The sequence below is a fragment of the Molossus molossus genome, unplaced genomic scaffold (genome assembly GCF_014108415.1).
Source record: "Molossus molossus isolate mMolMol1 unplaced genomic scaffold, mMolMol1.p scaffold_m16_p_8, whole genome shotgun sequence".
NCBI classification, from domain to species: Eukaryota; Metazoa; Chordata; class Mammalia; order Chiroptera; family Molossidae; genus Molossus; species Molossus molossus.
The window spans coordinates 8,128,718-8,148,433 of NW_023425402.1; the positions used below are offsets into that span (position 1 = coordinate 8,128,718).

At 56.8% G+C, this 19,716-nt stretch overlaps 1 protein-coding gene across 2 annotated transcripts in view; it reads right to left on the reverse strand.

Annotated features, from left to right (window-relative positions):
* Positions 1 to 19,716, reverse strand: part of CPNE5 (copine 5) — an 83,988-nt gene that overhangs the window by 5,125 nt on the left and 59,147 nt on the right. For both annotated transcript variants that reach the window (XM_036248896.1, XM_036248895.1), the window contains 5 exons: positions 14,789 to 14,830; positions 12,731 to 12,806; positions 7,454 to 7,507; positions 3,984 to 4,045; positions 41 to 87 (listed from right to left, as the gene is read on the reverse strand). In XM_036248896.1, the coding sequence (XP_036104789.1) occupies positions 41 to 87; positions 3,984 to 4,045; positions 7,454 to 7,507; positions 12,731 to 12,806; positions 14,789 to 14,830 (281 nt within the window). The remainder of the gene's footprint in view (positions 1 to 40; positions 88 to 3,983; positions 4,046 to 7,453; positions 7,508 to 12,730; positions 12,807 to 14,788; positions 14,831 to 19,716) is intronic.

The window sequence follows — 19,716 nt, forward strand, 5'->3', positions numbered from 1 at the left end:
CGCTCCCCCAGTCCAGCTCCCCTGCTCGTCCCCCGCTCACCATTGGAGGCCGTGAAGTCGATGGCCACTGTGAAGTTGATCTGGGTCCTAGAAGAAGGAGAACAGCAGGGCGGTGGGGAGGGTGAACAGCCTGGAGGGAGTGGGAACTCTGGCTCCACCGCGCCCCTGCCTGCCGGGTGCGTGGCCCTCCATCTGGAAAACTGGGACAGGCCCCCAGCCGCACCCTCCCCCAAGGCCTGCTGAGATCCGAGTCGAAGTGTGAGAGCTCACTGAGGATCCTGATGCCCTGTGCTGGCGAGAGATGGTCCTTAGTTATTTCTCTCCGAACCTGCCCCTGGGCCTACCTGAGGCCAGTGAAGTCTACTGAGTCCCACTTACTTCTGGCTCAAATTTGGAGTCAGATTCAGGGTTAAAACTTATTTGACAAATGAGAGAGACAAATAGACACTGTGCATCTACTGAGGGAAGAACAAAACGCCACCCATGAAGTTGTCTTGCCTCAAAATTGAACTTAACCTGACTGAGCCTCCAGGGCTACCTACCTAGTTGTTTACAGGAAATACAGGGGACAGAGGAGCATGTTCAACGACACCAGGGGGGGTTGGCCGGTGAACGCCAGTTGGGGAGAAGACCCGTGGACCAGCAGTAGCAGGATCACCTGGGGACTTAGAGGGCCCTAAGTGTCCTGCAGACCCACCGAATCTGAAGCCCTCTGTGGGTGTAGGAAGCTGTCTTAGCAAACGCTCCAGGTTCGAGGGCCCCAGGGTGGGGGTGGGGGTGGGCGCAGGGAACCAAGAGATGAAAAGAGAGTTGAGAGACCAGCCAACCAACCGCAGTGCAGGAGTGGGCAAAAGTAGGTCTGCAGTTGTAATACAAATAAACAATAATACAAGAATAAACTGTTTTGTGTTCTCATGACTGTAAACCTACTTTTGCCCATCCCTGTATATGGATCTTGTCTGGACTTTTGCTTCAAATAAGCCAATTAAAACACTTTATAACTCAACTGGAGAAATCTGAACACGGACTGGATATTCAGTATTAAGGAACTTCCAGTTTTTAGGTGTGACTGCGGTACTTGGTTATGTTTGACAAAGAAAGTCCTTGTATTTCAGAGATGCGCCCTGAAGTGTTCGGGGGAATGAACTCTGCCTGGGATTTGCTTCAAAATAATGGCGCGGAAGGGAGAGTGGGCAGAACAGACTGGCCGTGAGCGGGTAATTGTTGCATCTGGGTGAAGGGTACCTGGGGTGTATTATGCATACCTTCTCTCCACTTTGGCATGTGTTTGGGATTTTACCATAATAAAAAGGTTTTGAGGCTTCGGATTCAGGGTTGAGTTTGCTGAGGGTTTGGCTGTTCCAGGTTCTGTGCTGACAGAACAAAGCTGACAAGACATGAGCCCCGAGAAAGTCCGTCCGCTGGTTCCCGCAGTGAGTGAGCAGACACCAGGGGAGCTTATAAAAGGAAGATCTCAGGAATGCCAGTTCAGCTGGTGAGATGGGCCCAGAATCTGCTTCTTTAATGAACGTCCTCTGCCCTCATCTGGGATTCTGAGGGGGAAGTTCTGGGTTCACACTTGGGGAAACTCTGTTATGATGGTTCTAGGTTGGGGCCAAGGATGATGTAAGATGAGGCTGGGCTCACCTCACCTGCATTTAGCAGATGGTCCCTTTCAGATGGTCCCTATTAGAAACAACAATCCTGTCTCCACCTGAACACAGCTGAGCTGTTGCTCATGGACCCTTTGTCCCCTAGGAAGTGTGAAGGACGTGCAACCAAAGACGCAAGCCATCTGCTGGCCAGAGACGTTTCTCCCCACATTTCTTCATCCTCATCTGTTGTCTGGGGACAGAGCATCTAGCGGACCCTAAGCTCTGAGGGAGAAGGAGCCACAAGATGGCAAGAGCCTGGGTCCCTGAGTGAATGTATGGAGCATCCCCCAGCTCATCTCTGCCACCCCATGAATAAAAAATAAGCCATTTTTTGTACTAAGCCTTGAGGTTGGGGAATTATTTGTTATAGAATTTGACCAACCCTATACATCTGCTGTTCTTTGTCACCTTTTTAGTGTGGAATATAGACTGTATCTTTGTTAGAGGAAAGGAAACATTTGGAGGGGAAGAGCCCAGCTCCCTGGGCTGCCCTTGGGAGGGTGGTTCTGGTCTGCAAGACGATAGCCGAAGGACAGACAGGACTTCATTCTTAAGTAGTCTTCCCTGCTCTGGGTTCTGAAATGACTCAGGGAAGGAAGGGACTGGAAAGTGCGTACTTTTGTGGGAAAGTTCCTCCCTGAAGGCTCACCTCTCCTGCCTGAGGGCACAGCAGGGCAGAACACAGGCTGCTGAGCAACCGACTCCTTCTCGGATGTGAAGGAAGAGGTGCCCATACCCTAGGCACCCCCACTCCTCCAGGTGGGCCGGGGAGGGAGGTCAGGGAGGAGAGGATCCCTAGACAGATGTCTCCATCACTGCCTGCCTGGACACGCACGCCGGGCTCTCGATGCCTGGAGCCAGCCTCTCACGCAGGCTCTCCAGAGTGTGTGAAGAGAGGCATGGGGCGGGTGGAGGAGGGGAGGGCCAGGGCGGCTCCAGTGCCCGAACTTGCCCAACACGCCAGGCGCCAGCTTTGCGCAGCAGCCCGCCCACCTCTGAGGCTCCTTCTCCAGGAGACGTCACGGCACCCAGCCCTTTAACTCAGCAGTCCCCATCTGCGTCCCACCCCGCCTGGGCCAGTCATCACTGCGGAAGAAAGGCAGCATGTGGTGACAGGAGGCACCCTGCCACTAGCCCGGCATGTGGCCTCAGGAAAGCTATGTAAGATGGAGACCCTCCCCGCCCTGCCCACTGTGCTCTGTAAACTGGGGTCTTAAATAAATGAGAAGGACGAAGCGGATGAGGGTTGGTTGGAAATTACCAGCTACTATGACATGTAAGGGGTGGTTGCTTACTGGGTGGAGAACAGAGAGGTTTTGATGAGGGAAGGGAGCAAGGGCAGGGTGGGGAGTGGGCTCAGGAGGGGCAGGGCGTGGGGGCGGAGAGGCTCTGGGTGACTGCAGGGACGGTGTGCTCAGTGGCTAAAGGAGAGCTCCCAATCATGTCATGGGAGAGCGAGGGTGGCTGCCCAGGCCCTAACTTTTCCCTCTGCCCTGGAGAACCAGGCACCCAAGTGCCCACTTGGCTATGATGAACCTTTGGCAGCTGCCCTACCTGTCTCCTTTCCAGACAGGTGTAGTTACTCACCTGCCTGCACCTGTGGGCTCTTGGCTACCTACACTCTGACCTGGCACCTGTCCTTGGCAGAGTCAGGCTCTTTCTCCATGAGCTGTTGGCTGGAGCAACTGCCTTAGCCTGGATGCTAAAACCTCTGCTTCTTTCTGCTCCTTAAACCCATGTTTGACCACCTGCTGGGTCTGGGACCACTCCCTGGCTCATCTCCCGTTCCCTTCTGCCCCTCATATGGCCCTGATGACAACAGGCAAGTTAACCACAGCCCCAGAAGACCAGAGGTATCAGAAGCTCAGAGCAGGAAGGACTCTGAGAATTCACCAACCTCTCGTGTTCGCAGGAGGAAACCGATTCCCAGGGAGGAAAAGTGACCTGCCCAGAGGAATCCAGCAAATTCAGGGCAAAGAGGGCTCTAGAGCCTGGGCCTCATGACTCCTCAGGCAGGGCTCCTTCCTCCTCCCTGATCCCTTGGTACTCTGTCATGGAGTCCCTACCACCTCCAGGCCGCACCTGGGCACTAGGATCTGATGGGACCTGCTGGCCCGCATGGCCCAGGAACGCCCTCTGCAGCCGCTCAGGCTCCAGGGGCAGGCAGGGCTCCGGGCGCGTTGTCTGAACCCAGGCACGAGGGGCTGCCCAGACAGAGCCCAGGATCACAGACGTCAGCCAGGGCCTCAGAGGCCGGGGTGGGGCCAGAGCTGCTCATGCCCATGTTTGAGGCCCCTTCCCTCTCCCTGAGGCTGCCTCTCTTCTCACCCTCCTTTGATGTAGTCGAGAAATGTGCACTCCGACTCCACGGCAAAGGAGAGCAGCGTGACCTTCAAAAGAAAAGGGAGCGTGGTCAGCGGGGCGCCCTCAGCACGTGCCCGCCTGCACACATCCTCGCTGGGGCTCACAACAACCCTGTGCCGTGCGACCGGTGTTCCCGTTTTACCTCCAAGGAAACTGAGGCTCAAAAAGACAATGTGATGTGCACGAGGACACGCAGCATGTGGCCAAGGGAGAGGGAACCTGGCCTGTCTGACTCCAGAGCCTGCGCTCTTACCCTGGAAGGACCCCGTCTCTGTCACTGGAGCAGAGGCTCAGGCCAAGGGCACGAGCTTCCCGAAGTAGGCATGAGTGTGGAGCGTGGAGGGCGAGGGGGTCTTCCTGGCACAGTCCCGACGCCCTGCCACGCTGACGAGCTCCACAGCTCCACATCCCGCTGTTAATCCTGAACCGGCCCCTCTGGTCTGCACTTACCTGAAACCTTTTGTTGCCCCTCACCCCTCTGGTGTCTCTCAATCTCTGCCCTCAGACCTAGGACCCTCATAAGCAGCCTGTCCTTTCCCTGGAGGTTACTGACCGCACAGGACCCCCTCTTCCAAGCAGAGGCCTCGACCTATGCCCACTGGAGGCGCTGGCAGCAGCTTCGCCGAGACAGGCAGCTACCTGGCAGCTCGTTATAATGATGACAGGATCTCGGAGACAAGCCTGGCAGCCGAAACCAATTAAATGAGGCAGGACTGGGGCAGGGGACCTCTCCCCAGCATCACAGAACTCCACCCTAGGACTGGGGAGCTCCCTCCCGGTGTAGATTCAGCCACCTTTATCGACTCACGAGCTGGGCCAGGGGGGGCCTCCGCTTGACGAAGCCCTCGAGCCATCAGGTCTGCGTGCAGAGCTGGGCCTGAGACCCGCGCCCACTGGGGTTGCGGCGTTCAGCACCTGGACAAGCCTCCTTTCCCTGGAAATGGACTGTGGCAGTGCCTCTACCTTGACCATCATCAGACTCCTTGAGGAACTTTTAAACACCCTGCAGCCCCGGCGAGGCCCCCAAACCAATCACAACAGAGTTTCTGGGGGAGGGCCCTGGCCCTGGGCCTTTCTGTAGCTCCTCGCGTGAGTCTAACCTGTAGCCAGAGTTGAACCCTCATCCAGGACCTGGGAAGTAATTCCCTAACTTGCCTGACCATACGGATTCACCCAGGGACTTGCTACTCAAAGTGCGGTCCCTGGACCGGCACGGTCAGAATCTCCATGTTGCTGGTGAAAAACAGAACGGCGGAGTCCTGGAATTGTAACGAGATCCCCAGGAGATGCTGTGCAGTCAGTCTGTGCAGTCAGTGAAGTATGAGATGCACTAAACACAGATGGCTGGGCCCCAGCCTGGAACCTAGGGAACTGTCCTGGGCATTGGAATTTTAATAAACACACTAGACCCTGAGTGATTCTTCCTTAAGGCAAAGATTGGGAAATGCTGCAGCAAAGGAAAGTCAGAACCTGAGCCCAGTGTGTGACCTAAGACAAGTCAGGTCCCCTCTCCCTGGGCCTGTCTCTTTTCTTTTCTTTGCTGATCCTCATCTGAGGATATTTTTCCATTAAATTTTTTTTTTTTTTTTTTTTGAGAGTGGGAAGGAGGGAGAGGGAGAGAGAGAGAAACATCAATGTGAGAGAGACACATCAATTGGTTGCCTCCCACATGATCCTGACCGGGGCCAAGGATTGAACCTACAACCCAGGTATGTGCCCTTGACTGGGAATCGAACCTGAGACCCTTCAGTCTGGTGACTGACACTCTAACCACTGAGCCAAACCAACCAGGGCTGGGACTCAGTTTCCTTATCTCTAAAGTAAGAAAGCTGGATGAGATCAGTGGTTTTCAAACCTTTTATAAAAACTGTACATCCACTATTTCTCAGCTAGGGGTAGCTGCTGCCTCCCCTAGAGGCCTTGGGGAAGTAGGGGAGAATTCTGGGGGTCTCGCAATGACTGGGGCTCTACTGGCAGCTACTGGCTGAGGCCAGGGCGCTAAGCACCTCACAGTGCAGGGGGAAGTCCTGTGAGAGAAAGAACCATCCTGCCAGAGACAGCATGGCCCCTGGAGACACTGCGGCTTTGGACAAAGGAAACACAGGGTGGGCAAAGTGGGTTTGCAGTTGTGAGTATGCAAATCACAGGATTTATTCTTGTACTATCATTTATTAATGATTGTATTTCTTTCCATACGAACCACTGTAAACCTACTTTTGCCCTACCCTGTATTACTCCAAGCCCATCCGTGAAGCAGTTACAACCAGAGAAGGAGGTTAGGCCCCGTTGGGGAAGCGGCCTACTTTGCTGTCCATAGGCCTGCATCTCCATGTGTCTGTCATAGCCCCCCAGTGCAATCAGCAGGGTAGGGATGACTTATTGGCCCCCTTTTACAAGTGGAGAAAATGAGGGTCCTTAGAGGAACCCCAGGGCCCCTGACTATGGCCTCTTCTGGGTCTGGAGTTACAGTCAGCCTGACTCAAATTGCGAAGCTTGGCTGCATTAGCTGATGCCGCTATGGACCTCGAGCGGGGAGGGACATGAATGTATGAACTTGTTTGCACTGCAAAGATATTGGCTTCTTCTATAAATACAATGTGGGGTCTACCTCAGGGCCTTTGCACATGCTGATCCCTACTAGAATTCTCTTTCCCCAGTAGCCTCAATACTTGCTCCCTTCACCTTCTTGAATTTCTGCTCAAACGTCACATTCTCAGAGAAGATTTCTTTGACTACTCTATATAAAATAGTAGTTTTGTCCCTGGCATTCCTTATCTCTTTAGTTTACTTTTTTCCACAGCACTCATAACCACCCGACACACACCGGTATATGAATGTATATATACTTGTTTCCTGTTTCCTCCCACTAGAATATCAATGCCAGTAGGGCCAGATTTCCATCTGTTGAGTAAATGCATGAAGATCGGCCCCCAGCAGCCGCTGGGCCAGCGGGACCCCAGGGTGGTCGCGGCCAAGCAGGGGCGGTGCCCGCAGCAGCTTGGAGCTCTGAACTGAACTGGAGGGCTGCCCGCCGTCTCTACCACTTTCTAGTCTGCGGCCTCTGCTGAGTCACGTCCCGCCTGCAGTCTGGGTTCCCGCTCTCGAGACAAGGGGATGATAACAGCTGTTATTTCCCAAGGAAACAACCTGTGCAACGCACCGAACTTGGGAATTTCCCAGAGTTAGGGCCCAACAAGTGCTACACCTTTTCCTCTTCCTGCAGGAAGTCCCATGGGAGTTTCTCTGGGATTTGTCACTCTGTGTCACAGAGCCTGTGGTGATACAAAGCGTACATACTGCCTACACCCTGGGCGGTTGCTCCACAGCCCGGCCCCCTCCACCGACTCCCCAGGGCTGTTCCCACACCACAGGAACACGCGGACACCAGGCGTCCTGACACCAGACCAAGCTCGGGCCTCACGGTGGCTACTCACCGTGCCAGAATTCACATATTTCTTTTTCTTCATTTTCTTTTTCGGGTTTACCACCTGCAGGAAAAACCAGTTACAATAAGAAGGTTTCCAAACAGGTAGACTGGACCCCTGGGGCTCCCACCGGCCCCGGATGTGGCCCAGACCCTGGTAAGCAGAGTGGGCTGAGAACATGCAGGTTCCCAGGGAGGAGGGATCAGGGAGGTCTGTGAGAGACTGGCACTTGGATTTACGCAACTGGGTTCCCCGATTGGACCTAGTGTCCCATAAGCAAACACTCCAAGAATAACATTTATTTAACCTTCTTTCCCACTGCTCCCCAAACACACCCTCCACCCCATGCAGCCAGAGGAGGCTCGATGTTGCAAAGGGGCCCTGTCCATGCCTGCCCTGTGAGCCGGCGCGGCTGCTCCCGCACCCAGAACACACCCCCTCCGCCCCACCACCCCTCCTGCTCCTCCTTGGAGATCTAGCCTTAGGGCTCCCTGGGCCTGTGAGGCTCCCCTCCCACAACCGCCCTCACACCCCAGCTGGAACCTCCTTGACTGTTCTTAGCGCGCAGGCTTTCATTCCAAACCAGACTTGTCATCAGAGAATATACCACAGCGCTAGCTAGGCACACGGGAGGTGCTGAAAAACATTTCTCAGTGGGTTAACTCAGTGGTCTCAACCGGGGGCGATCCCTCCCCACCCCTGGAGGGATATCTGGAAATATTTCTGGTTGTAACAACCGGGGAGTAGGTAGAGACAAGGGATGCTGCTAAACATCCTACAACACCCAGGACAGCTCCCCGAAACAGTCACCAAGTGTGAGACACCAGCAGCGTCCCGGCTGTGACTCCTGGGCTGGCAGGGAGGACCACCCTGCCCTGCGAGCCCTCCACGGGGCTACCACAGCACGACATGTGTACTCTACCCCGAGCCTCACCAGCTCTTGTTTTCCACCTGACGTCTAGGCCCAACCCCTCCCTGAACCACTACCTAAACAAAGCAAGGCGATCCTCACACGCTCTGTCCTACTGTCCAGTGAACCCACCCCCTCCCTCTCCTGTTCTTCCTGCCGGGCAGCCAGCTGGTCTTCAGCACAGACCTCCTCTGCCTGAGTGACCCCTGATACTCACTTCTGGAGATAACGAAACTAAGGCACAGGGACACCCAGTGTTTTGCTTAAGGTCACACAGCTGGTCTACATAGTGACAAAATTAGAAACCAGGTTCTTACTTTCGGCCACCTTGGTAACAAATACAAACACATTCCGTCGCAAGTATTTACAGCGCGGGGTGTGGTGGGGGCACCAGTTCCTCTCCTCTGGAGTCTTTACTCCAGTTGGAGGAAGAGGACGCCTGCTCAGGACAGATGACAAGGGCCGCCAGGAACGGGGAGTCGGGAACGTGCAGTTGCTAGGAGGAAGGACCGGCCCAGCGGAGCCAGCGAAGGCTCCCGCACAGGAGGACTGAGCGCAGGTGCGGAGGGACAGGAGCATTTGGACATGGAGAAAGGGAGGGAGGCCTCCAGTCAGAGGCGTTACTGGGGGGAGCACATAACTGGGGTCCAGTTTAACTGCAGAACCACGGGGTGGAAGAGTAACTGGGCTGGCTGGAAGAGAACTCATGCCAATTTAAAGGTCTGAACATCAGGCAGTAGCCAGCAGGAAACTCTGGTGACCTCTGATCTCAGAGGGGACAGGATCACAGCAGGCTCCAGGATGCTGGGACCTGGTGGAGGTGAGTACAAGGGGATAAGGAGGGACATCCAGGGGCATGTCTGCCTGGTTCTGCCACCTCAAGGCTGTGTTATCTTAGGCAAGTCACTTAACTTCCCTGTGCCTCTGTTTCCTCATCTGTAAAATGGGAGTAAAAAGGATCCCACAGAAGGGCATGGGGATGCAATGGGTCAATACAAGTCAAGTTTAGGACAGGGTCTGGAACGTAGTAAGCACTATGTACGTATCGGCTGCTATTCCTTTTATTACTACTGCCTACTACCACCACTGCCACCAGCCTCGGCCACAGGTAACGAGGGCTCTGGGTGTTGGAACAGGTACTGAGCTATGGCAAAACAGCACTGCCAAGGCGTGACCACAGATCCTGCGCCCCGGGCATGGCTGTGGGGGCAGGAGAGAAGGGGGTTAGGGGTGACCAGGCAGACACAGAAGGAAGGACGTGCTGACGTTGGGCACAGGTGGGACGTTCAGGTGGGAGGGTCGGCAAGCTGTGCAGGTAGCCAGTGGGTCTGGAGAGGAGCCCAGAACCTCGAATCCTCCAGAGGCGAGAAAGCTGCCCAGAGGACACGGGGTTCACAGACACACTCATGGGCAACAGCCACACCGGTAAGGTGTTGAGAGGAGGGCACAGTTGCAGCTCTGATGCTGCACCGTGCCTCAGTTTCCCCACCTGTCCCAGGAGGGTGTGGAACTTTCAGAACTGAGTGCATCTCAAACTTTTACTCCAAAGCAGCCCTGCTAGCTGAGTAGAATAAGCGTGGACTCCTGGGGATCTGGGCGTCACCCAAAGACCTGGCCACAGCACATTTCTTTGAAGTCTTCTGTGCTGTCTTTAAATTAGCCAGTATTCCACATTTCCACTCTCTAATTATAACTGTTTTAATATAAAAGCAATGTTTTGTTCTCAGATCTTCATGCGAAGTGGCACTGAAGAGACGCCCTGTTTATCTTGAGGTTTCATGCACCCTCAGCATGCCCCACCCCCATGTGCCAGCCTCTGCCTCCCAAGGGGCTGCACAGTGAGGTTCCATGAGTGAGACCAGCGCCCCCTAGGGGTCAGGCCAGGAACCTCCCAACCCCTGGCTGGAGTTCTAACCCTGTTCCTCTCCCTCTCCTCACATCCGGAGTCCCTAGGGCCCTCAGGACCGATTTGGGGTCTGCTCTCCTGTACAAAGGTCATGGAGTGGTCCTGGTTGCCAGGAGCTGCTCTGGCTCTGGGGACACAACAGTAAGTGAGACACAGGCCGGCCCCAGGGCCAGCAGCTGTGAATGAAGCCATGGAGGCCGAGCTGGGTGCAGAGCCTCAGACAGCGGCACCACTGGGCTGAAGGCAGGGTGGGCAGAGCGGAGGGCAGGGGCCAGACCCTACGGGCCTCGTAGGCGTGTGACATGTGTGTCTACCTAAACAGGCCCACCGGTGCACACAGATTGCAGGTCACTGGGGCAAGGCGCCGTGTGAAGGAGCTCGGACTTTACCCCCTAGATAAATGGCCCTGTAGGATCTCAGCGAGGTGGGGCATCTTTCTGAATCTCCTCCCCCACCCCCTGTGAGAGCCAGGCTGAGGTGGCGGGTGGAAGTACTACCAAGTTTGGAGCTGGGCAGCAATGTGGTCAGGTGACCACTCTGGAGGTGCACTCAGGTTACCGCGTGGAGGACGGGACGAGGTGGGAAGGCCGTTACGGGCTGTTGCAAAGTCGCCGCTCAGTGGAGATGACCGTGGGGTGGGCGGGAATGAAGGGAACACATGTCAGAATATTTCATTGGCAGAAGAAGTAGGGTGCAGTCATGGATGGCGAGGGGCCACAGCTGTCAAGCACGGCTCCCCAGGTGCTGTGGCCCCATGATGACTGCATTTGGTTTGGGAAGGCCGGGTCCAAGGAGTGGCCAGCAGACAGCTGGGCATACAAGTTAGACACCCGGGGTGATGCCAGGGCCCAAGGTGAGGGTCTCTCCCGGCAGAGGCCTGTGCTGTCTGCAGGAGGACTGTTAGAAAGGCCTCCCGGGGACACCCCAGTGACACCCTGGCCCGCGGCCCATGTGGAGTTCCTTTTCTGCCTGATGGCATTTCAGCGTGGAGACAGCGCTTCTGCTTCCCAGAGCTGCCTTCGCTTGTCAATTACAAGGGCGCGGGGATCCCTGGCCAAGAAACAAGTCAATCGAACATTTCTGCTTTTGGCCTGAGAGACCGTGGCCTCTTCTGGTCTGTCAGGCCTCCTTAGAAGCCACACTCCCAGAGATCTGACCTCTTCCCTTCACTTCCCTAAAAATCTCCTTAAAGGAGGCCAGAGAAAGACAGAGCCTGCTTCTCTCTGCCGGGGTGGGCGGGGGTGGGGACAGACAGCCTTCCCTTTGTCCATGCAGAAAGCAAAACCATTAACTGTGAGGAATTCAACGAAACTCACCCACGCTCCACCTTCACAATGGCCTTGTTCAACTGAATTCAGTATGCGGCTGTCTGATAAGCACCTACTGTGTGCCCAGCAGCGGCTAGACCAACGTGAAGAGAGGCACGTCACCTGTCCCTGGGGAGCTTCCGTGGAGTCGGAACACAAGACCTGCCCACTCGGAACAGGGGTGCAGGTGCGGGAGGGGAGGCCTGGAAGGTTGGGATTCAGCGGTGGGCGTCAAAGCCAGCCCTTCAGCCTCACCAGCTGGGTGGCGGCTGTGCGAGGCTAGAGCCCGTTGGCAGGGTGGTTGCGCAACGGAAGCCTCCTGGCACACGGGACACGAGGAGACAGCCCTGCCGTCACGCTCACAAGAGCCACATCGTTCTAGGACCTCGTTCCATTCCCCGTGGGTGTGGAGAGTGGTCCAGGGGCTCAGGCAGGGTCACTCGGCTAGCGTGAGGTACAGTCAGGCTAGGAACCCCAGCAGCAACAAGGTGGGGAGCCCGCATGGGAGCAGGAGCTCAGCTAAGTGTGGAAGGTGGGAGGGCACCCCAGAGGGACAGCACACACCGGCAAAGGTGAGGCGGCAGAAACTGTCTTTCGGGGCAAACACTATTATCTCCAGAGAGACTGGGTGCCCTGTCCAAGGTTCTCCAGGTCTAAATAGAGGTGTCCCGACTCTGGTACCTGAGTCTCTCCTTCCAGAAAAGGCCCTGACACTGTTCTAATGGAAAGCAGAAGGCCATCTTGAACTCGGGATCTTGGTCGCAGGCCCGGAACCTTCTGATACTGTCCCCCACCTTCTGCCCCACCCCACCTCTATCCCCCCGCCTTGTTGAAAGTACTCTTTTGGGGTGCAGTGGAACTCAGTGATTCAGAGTCAGATCAGTCTAGGCTGTTTGCCTTTTGATTCTGCCGTCTACGGAAACTTGTCTTCCCTACCTTCTCTGAGACTCAGTCCCCGTAACTGTACAATGGGACACCACCACCCACCTCACAAGAAAACCTGCAAAAACCCTAGCCCTGCACATGGCTCCCTGTGGGCCTCGATGGCTGGGAGCCCCGTAGCATCGGAACAAACCCAGACTTCGGCGTTGGCTCCCTGTGGGCCTCGATGGCTGGGAGCCCCGTAGCATTGGAACAAACCCGGACTTCGGCGTCTGCCTCACCTCGTAGATGTTGAATTGGCTCTGTCCGCGGGCCAGCTCCCGGTAGCTGGTGGTGAACTCCCCAATGAAGTCGTGGCTGCAAAGAAAGGCAGCTGCTGGGCCCAGGAGGCCCGGGCTCTGCTTTGCCTCTGCCCACCGCCCACCCCACCCCTCACATCCCCAGGCTCCCAGTTCTGTGCGGGCCTCTTCTCCAGGGCACACGCCAGCAGGGAGGCTGGGGCCTTGGGAGGAGCCCAGTGTCACCCACGGAGCAAGAAACCCAACGGCCAAGTAGCAAAGAGCAGGGCCCAGAGAAGGGGACCCATTTCTACTTGGATTCTTGTTTGAATAAACCAGCAACAAAAGGTATTTTGGGGACAATAAGGAAAATTTGAAAATGAAATGAATATTAGAGGGTAGTCAAGAATTACTGCCAAAGTGTCAGGTGTGATAATGGTATTCCTAGTTATGCAAAAAATGCCCTTATTTTTCAGACATTCCCAATGAGATATTTAGAGATAAAAATGCCATGATGTCTATAATCTAAACGACATCAACAAAACATAGATAAAGCAAATACAGCAACGTGTAATACTTGTTAAATTCCGGTGATAGGCTTAAAAGTGTTCATTAAATGTGTATTTGACATTTTCCCAATAACATTTGTTGAAAGGATAATTAGCACTGTGTCCATCCAGGGCACCGAGGGTGTTTTCTGCAGTGTCTGCTCCTTCTGGGCTCTGCGTGTTCACAGCAAGAGCAGCCAAACCTCAGACAAAGCAGAACTGCCACCTGCCCTGTGGTTGGCTGCCTTTGAGGTCCCCGAGCTGGCCGGGAGTGCCTGCTGGAGGGGGCGCCCGGGACGGGCTGGGCCTCGCTGCAGTCCCCACTCCGTACCTGCAGCTCTCCACTGCAGGCTGTGAGCTCTCTGGGGGCTGTCCCCAGCTTTCTCCGGTAAAGGAGAAGAGGGAGCTCCGAGCCCTGGGCGGAAACATGAGGCCGCCTTGGTGTGGTGACAGAGGGCAGGAGCTTACCGGAGGACGGGGTTACCGGGGCAGTGGCGGCTCTGGCCGGCCTCTTTGGAAGGTCTAGACCTTCCTAATGCCGCGACCCTTTGGTATAGTTCCTCATGTTGTGGTGACCCCCAACCATAAAAGTATTTTCGTTGCTACTTCATAACTGTAATTTTGCTACTGTTAGGTCTTAGGCGACCCCTGTGAAAGGGTCATTCAACCCCCAAAGGGGTCGCGAGCCACAGGTTGAGAACCGCCGGTCTAGGGGAAGGCGAGCTCCCTGGCAGGGGCTTGGGCCTGAGAGCTGCTTGCGTTGCAACACCCTGTCCACAGGCTGCGAGGTACCAACGGAGATTAAGGGGTGTAAAGCCCTCTGCGATCCCCCTGCTCGTGCCACACAATGGAGGGGTCACAAAAGCCAGGGTGGCACATTTGGATTTGGTTCAACAGACAAGTAGGGGCCAGCGAGGCTTCGGAACGAAAGGTGTGAGAGCGCTTGTCCTCACCTGTGAACTCCCAGAGCCAGGCTCACCCGGGACACTCAGAAGGGAAGGCACTGGCCTCCCACAGCCCGAGTGGGAACCGCCCTCCCCCCGCCAGGCCCTGCCCGAGGCTCCTGGGTCGGTTCTCAGCAAAGCTGCCCCTTCCCGCTGCCTGAGCTCGGCTTCTGCAGCTCGGCCAGCCCACAGGCTTAGCCTCACACACAGAACAAGCCCACGAACGCTCAGGCGTCGCCTCCATCTACACCTTACAACAGGCGCGATGTAGAAAATCCAAAATCCTCCCAAACACGGGGAGAGTTTAGGCACTGGCTGGCCGCCGGGCAGCTGAGGAGGAGCCTCTGTGCCCTTTGCACCACGCCCTGCGAGACAGGGGTCGTCTGGGGCCAGCACAGCTGGCAGGGACCAGTCACGGGGCAGTGGATGTTCCACAGGAGAACCCGGGCCCCTTCACCCCCAGAGCTGCCACGAGTGGGGGCCAGGGCACAGCTCTCCCCACGTGAGGGCGGGGCCCAACCTCCCCAGGGCTGCCCCACCCCGCCCCCTTTGCCCTTCTGCCGGCTTACCTGCCATCTCGATCCCAGTCGTACACCTCCACCTTGATGGTCCTGTGAGGCAAAGGGCCGGTGGTGGGATGGGCTCGACCCAGCTCCCACGCGGCCTGAGGATGGGCCCTTCTCAGGCCCCCAGGCCTCCATGAGAGGCAGCAGCCCCAGAGACAAAGGAAATATCTTGAGGCCTTTTAGCAAAGGTCTTAGGGACAGAGGTGGCCCAGAGCTGTGTAGGGACTTCCTCGAGTTTCAGGGAGGGTTAGATATGGAAAAACAGCCTCAGACTTCAGTTCACCCGCCTTCTCCTTGGCCACCCTAGATGAGGCACAAGCCCTAGCATGAAGCCACACTGTGGACTTATCTGGGATGGGGCCATCGTAGTGAGGGGGGTGCTGCTCCCCAGATCTCAGGCCTAAACAGGGTGGGCTCTCCTGGGAGAAGTAACGAGACAGGAGGACTCCGGGGTCCACGGATCTGAGTGGGGGAGCCAGCCCTGCATGCCAGGGATGGGCCAGAGGCCGGGCCCAGGGAAGGCCCGCTGAGCCGTTCTATGCTAGGACTGGCTCCTGAGTGAGGGTGTAATTATCTTCACATTTTTGCCCGGCTGCTTTAATTAGTTTGTTTTGACTCCTGTGCCTGGGGCTGGGCTCTGGGAGCCCATTTTATTTTTAGCCCGTTTCCATGGCAACAGGCTAGCTGGACCAGAGGCGGAGGAAGGAGGTGGAAGGCTGCAGGTTAACCCTTGGTGCCAGTGGTCCTCCAGGGATGCCCAGGGATGGGGGAGCTGCCAGGGTCCCCCTGCAGGGTCAGGGTCTCGGGAGGTAGGAACTGCAAGGGAAGCGGGGCGGGGGGGGGGGTCCTCCAGCCTTCAGTTCTGAATGGGGCACGAGGAGGCGGCTGTCTGGGCCTGTTTTCCATTAACATATCATCTTGCCCGTCTCCCCGGGTCTCTGAGGACTCAGCCTCGGGGTTCTGGAACCCCAGAAGGAGGCGCTGTCTCCCTTCTCATGAGCCTCCACGAGGCGGGATGGGGCGGCATCAGGGCAGAAGGGGCTCCGGAATGAGGGAAGGCCCCCCAGGTCGTGCACCAGCTGCATTTTTGTTACTAAAATGCAAAAGGGGGCGGATATAGAAGCCCGCCATTTAACGAAATCCTTTAAATTCTTGTGAAAAGCAAAAAACAGTGTCTCTAAGATGAATGCCTGCAGGTGGGCTGGGGAGCCGGAGAGGCTGGTGTGGACATGGGTGCTGGGCCCCTAGCTGGGGACCTGGGCTGTCATCTGGCCTCTCTGAGCCCCAAGCCCCGCTTTAAAGCAGGGTCCTACCGTCCTTACAGAACAGCGGCAAAGACCAGTCGGTAAAGCCCGCCCGGCAAGCGGGTGGCTCTGTAAAACGTTCCCTTCTCTCCACTTTAGCATCAGCCATACTCGAGTGGTGTGTCATATGAAAGTCACTTAAATCAGGGACACCTGAGCCTGAGTACCAGCGCTCTGCAACTTCCGATTCCTGGAATGACAAGGCTGGAAGTGACCCGGGAGGCATCCGAGCCAGGCCCCCTGACAGATCACTGGGGAGCTTTTCAGACACACAGACCCCAGGCCCAGCTCTCAGCAGCTCGGGGCAGGGCCCAGTGCCTCTGCATGTTCCGGAGTGATAGCCTCCAGCTTCCTTTTCAGACGGGGAAACTGAGCCCCACGAGCACCCATTAACTTGCCCCGAGTCACACAGCTGGTGAGGGTCTGAGCCAGGACCCTGCCCCACAGTCTCCCAGTCCTTCCAGAGCCCTCCAGCCCTGCGGGGGACCTTCAGGGACCCCAGGAAGGAGTGTCTCTCCTCAGACCACTGACACCAGCCCCTCAGGCGGCCAGACCAGTGACAGCCGCATGCTCAGAAGCTATAGGAGGACCCTGGTCACAGCCACAGCCTTGGATGCCCAAAATATCACAGGGGAGATTTTTTAATAATCCCAAGATCATCGGGCCTGATTGCATTAGTGGTGCAGGCACAGGTAGTTTGGGAAGACCTGGTTGATTCTAATGTTCAGCCAGAGCCGCTGACCTCTGGTCCTCAGCCTTGATTGCACATTGGATTCCCTGGGGAGCTTAGCAATCCAGGGCTGCTGCCTCCCCCCGACACTCGGACTCAGAATCAGTGGGTCTGAGTGCACCTGGCAGGGGGATTGTTAAAAGCTCCTCAGGGGATTTGAACTTGCAGCTGAGGTGGAGACCACTGAGTGTGAGACTCCTGTGCCATGGAGGCTCCAGGGCCGGCCATGCAGCCTGGGGGTCCGATTAGCTCAGAGGCTGCACACTCCAGCCTTGGGGGAGAAGGAGGTGAGAGAAATGCTGCCCAGAGACAGGCAAGCCAGACACAGCTCTGAGTACCCTGTTGACAGCTCTGTCGCTGTCCAGCGCTGACTGGGATGCCCCACGTCACCTCACATGCCCCTTGTGGGCTGCAGGCCTTGGCTTCCAACCCCTTAGCACAGGCCCAACAACGGCTCACGTCGGACCCACTGTGGTTTCTGAGGACAGCACCCAAGAGAAGGGGCTCCTGGGTGTGGGGCAAGGACACGGGCCTCTGCTGCCCACAAAATGAACACCTTATTTAGCATGAAAGGCTCAGGCCATGGAGCCCCTAGTCGGAGAGGCAGTGGGGTGGGCAGGGGAGACTGCGGGCTCGGGTGGCAACCCCAGCTCTCCGGCTACTGCTGCGGCCTGAGCGACTGGCCTGCCCTCGGAGACTGCACGCCTCCGTGAAATGGGAAGTCAGCTACATCCTCCCCGGGTCAGCACAGGACACGTGTTGCTCTGTCCCACCTGAAACGCTCAAGCCTTTTCCCCGCTCCTGCTCCCGCAGCTCCCGTTCGCCACGAAATGTCAGGGGTTGTGTTTGCTTCGTTCACGGCTGCATCTGCGGATTCCGGAGCAGCGCCCAGCTAATGCTCGGCATGTGACAGGGGTGGTATTATTAAGCACCTGCCGGCTGGCTAACTACGTCTATCAGCTTGGTGACGTGGGCCGTGCAGTAGCAATGCCCTCCTTCCCCAGAATCACAGGGGGAGGCCCAGAGTGTGTGGTTTTCCCCAAGTCACACAGCTGGTCAGCAGCCACACCAGGCCGGGGCAGGAGCCAGTGTCCTGTAGGTCAGTGGACGCCTGGGGCCGGAGTGACAGAGCTGGGCTGAGCCTCAGCAGGACGGCAGGGCTGAGGGGCGAGGGGCTTCGGCAGAGATGCCTGGCTTCCCCCCCCCAGCTCACCAACCTGCCCGGGCTCCAGACCTGCCTCCTAATGAGCCTCTCCCAGGCTGGAGGACGTACATTTTGCTGCCGCTTACAAGTTCCCAGGGCTGACAGGCCCTGAGGGGTTCACACTAAACTGACAATCAGTTCAACATTCAGAGAGGCTTCAGGACAGAAGAGGAGCCGGGCCTCCCGGGGGCGAGGCTGGATGGCGGGCGGCACGGTGCGCCCGGGCTGCAGGGCGGACTTCTGTCTGAGTTCAGCCTCTGCAGCTGTGAGAGGGATGACGAGACACGTCTAACGAAGGTCACAGCGCTGGCCCGGCCCCTCCCGGCGCTCAGCGGGTTGTGGGGTTCAAAACAGAAGCAGCTGGTGCTTCCAGGGACAGACAGAATGTGATGTTTCAGAGATGTGACAGCCCCCAGCTCCCCCTCTGCCCTCTCCAGGCAAGGACCCAGCACCCTAACACCCTCTTAAAATCCACTCATTCAAGAGCAAGGTGTGAGTGAGTGACAGCAGCCCAACCAGGGGAATCTGGTTTAACGGGGACAAACCCTCAAGTCACAGAATGTTCAAGGAGAGAGCGCGGGCTTCGGGGAAGACAGGGGAAGTGCTTCTTGTCATCACCCCACATCACCCACTGGAGGGCTGGACGGGCCCTGACCTTGATGCTCAGCTGGGTCACTTGAGTTTGACCTTGTGTGGACTGGAGACACAGCCCACACAGGGGGACCCCAAACTACAGGGCCAGCCCAGAGGTATCTTCTGGAAAGAAGAAAGGTACCGTCTCCTTGCCCTGCCAAGTTACATAAACTCTGGTCCTCCCCTTTCCCATCTGTGAAGTGGGGGTGTCACCATGCCCACCTTCTAGGGTTGCTGTGAACTTTAATTCACAAATAAGATAATGTATTAAAACCACGTAGGACACAATTTGGCCCACACCCTAAAGACCCGGTGATCTTCACAAAGTGAACTGGCTTCCGCCCACCTTTCCCAGGAAACGGGCCTCTTGTGGCTCCCTGGCTGGGCCCCCCCGCCCTGGTTTTCACCACCGCAGCTGACACGTCCGTTTGAAGTCCCCTCTCAGCTCCCGGACCACGGTCCCCTCTTATCTCTCCTGCCATCTCCTCTTCTTCCTCCTGCTCCTGACCTGTGGCATCCCCCTCCCCGCAGGGCCTTGAGTACCCCTCCTCCGCCAGCCCCCTCCTGGGGGTCCCAGGCCTCTGTCCCACAGCCGCCCACTCTGGGTCCCTGTCACACTTCCCATTTCTGTCAGTGATACCATCTTCTTTTGTCCCCCAAGCTCCAAACCTAATGACCTCCCCGTCTCTGTCAGTCCCGTCTCCAGGCAGGTCTTCCTTCCCCTCCGTCCTGGGGCAGACCTGCCCGCGCCCTGGGCACGGCTCTCCCAGAGCCCCCTCCACACGCACCCACTCACACCCCAGCTCGGCCACTTGGCAACAGTGTCGGGGTCAAGAACGCAGATTCGAGAGCCACCCCAGTGTCCTTACCTGTGAAGTGAGCATAGTGTTAGGACCTTTTCCAGAAGAGGTACTAACTGTTGGGAGGATTCAGTTCGTTCATACACACAAATTAGCACGAAGTGCAATGGAGCGCTTGTGTTACGATCACCGTCTGTCTCCTGCCCTGGCCTGGGAGCAGCCTAAGAGGGAGGCTTGGGTCTGACCGCTCGGGGTGCCCA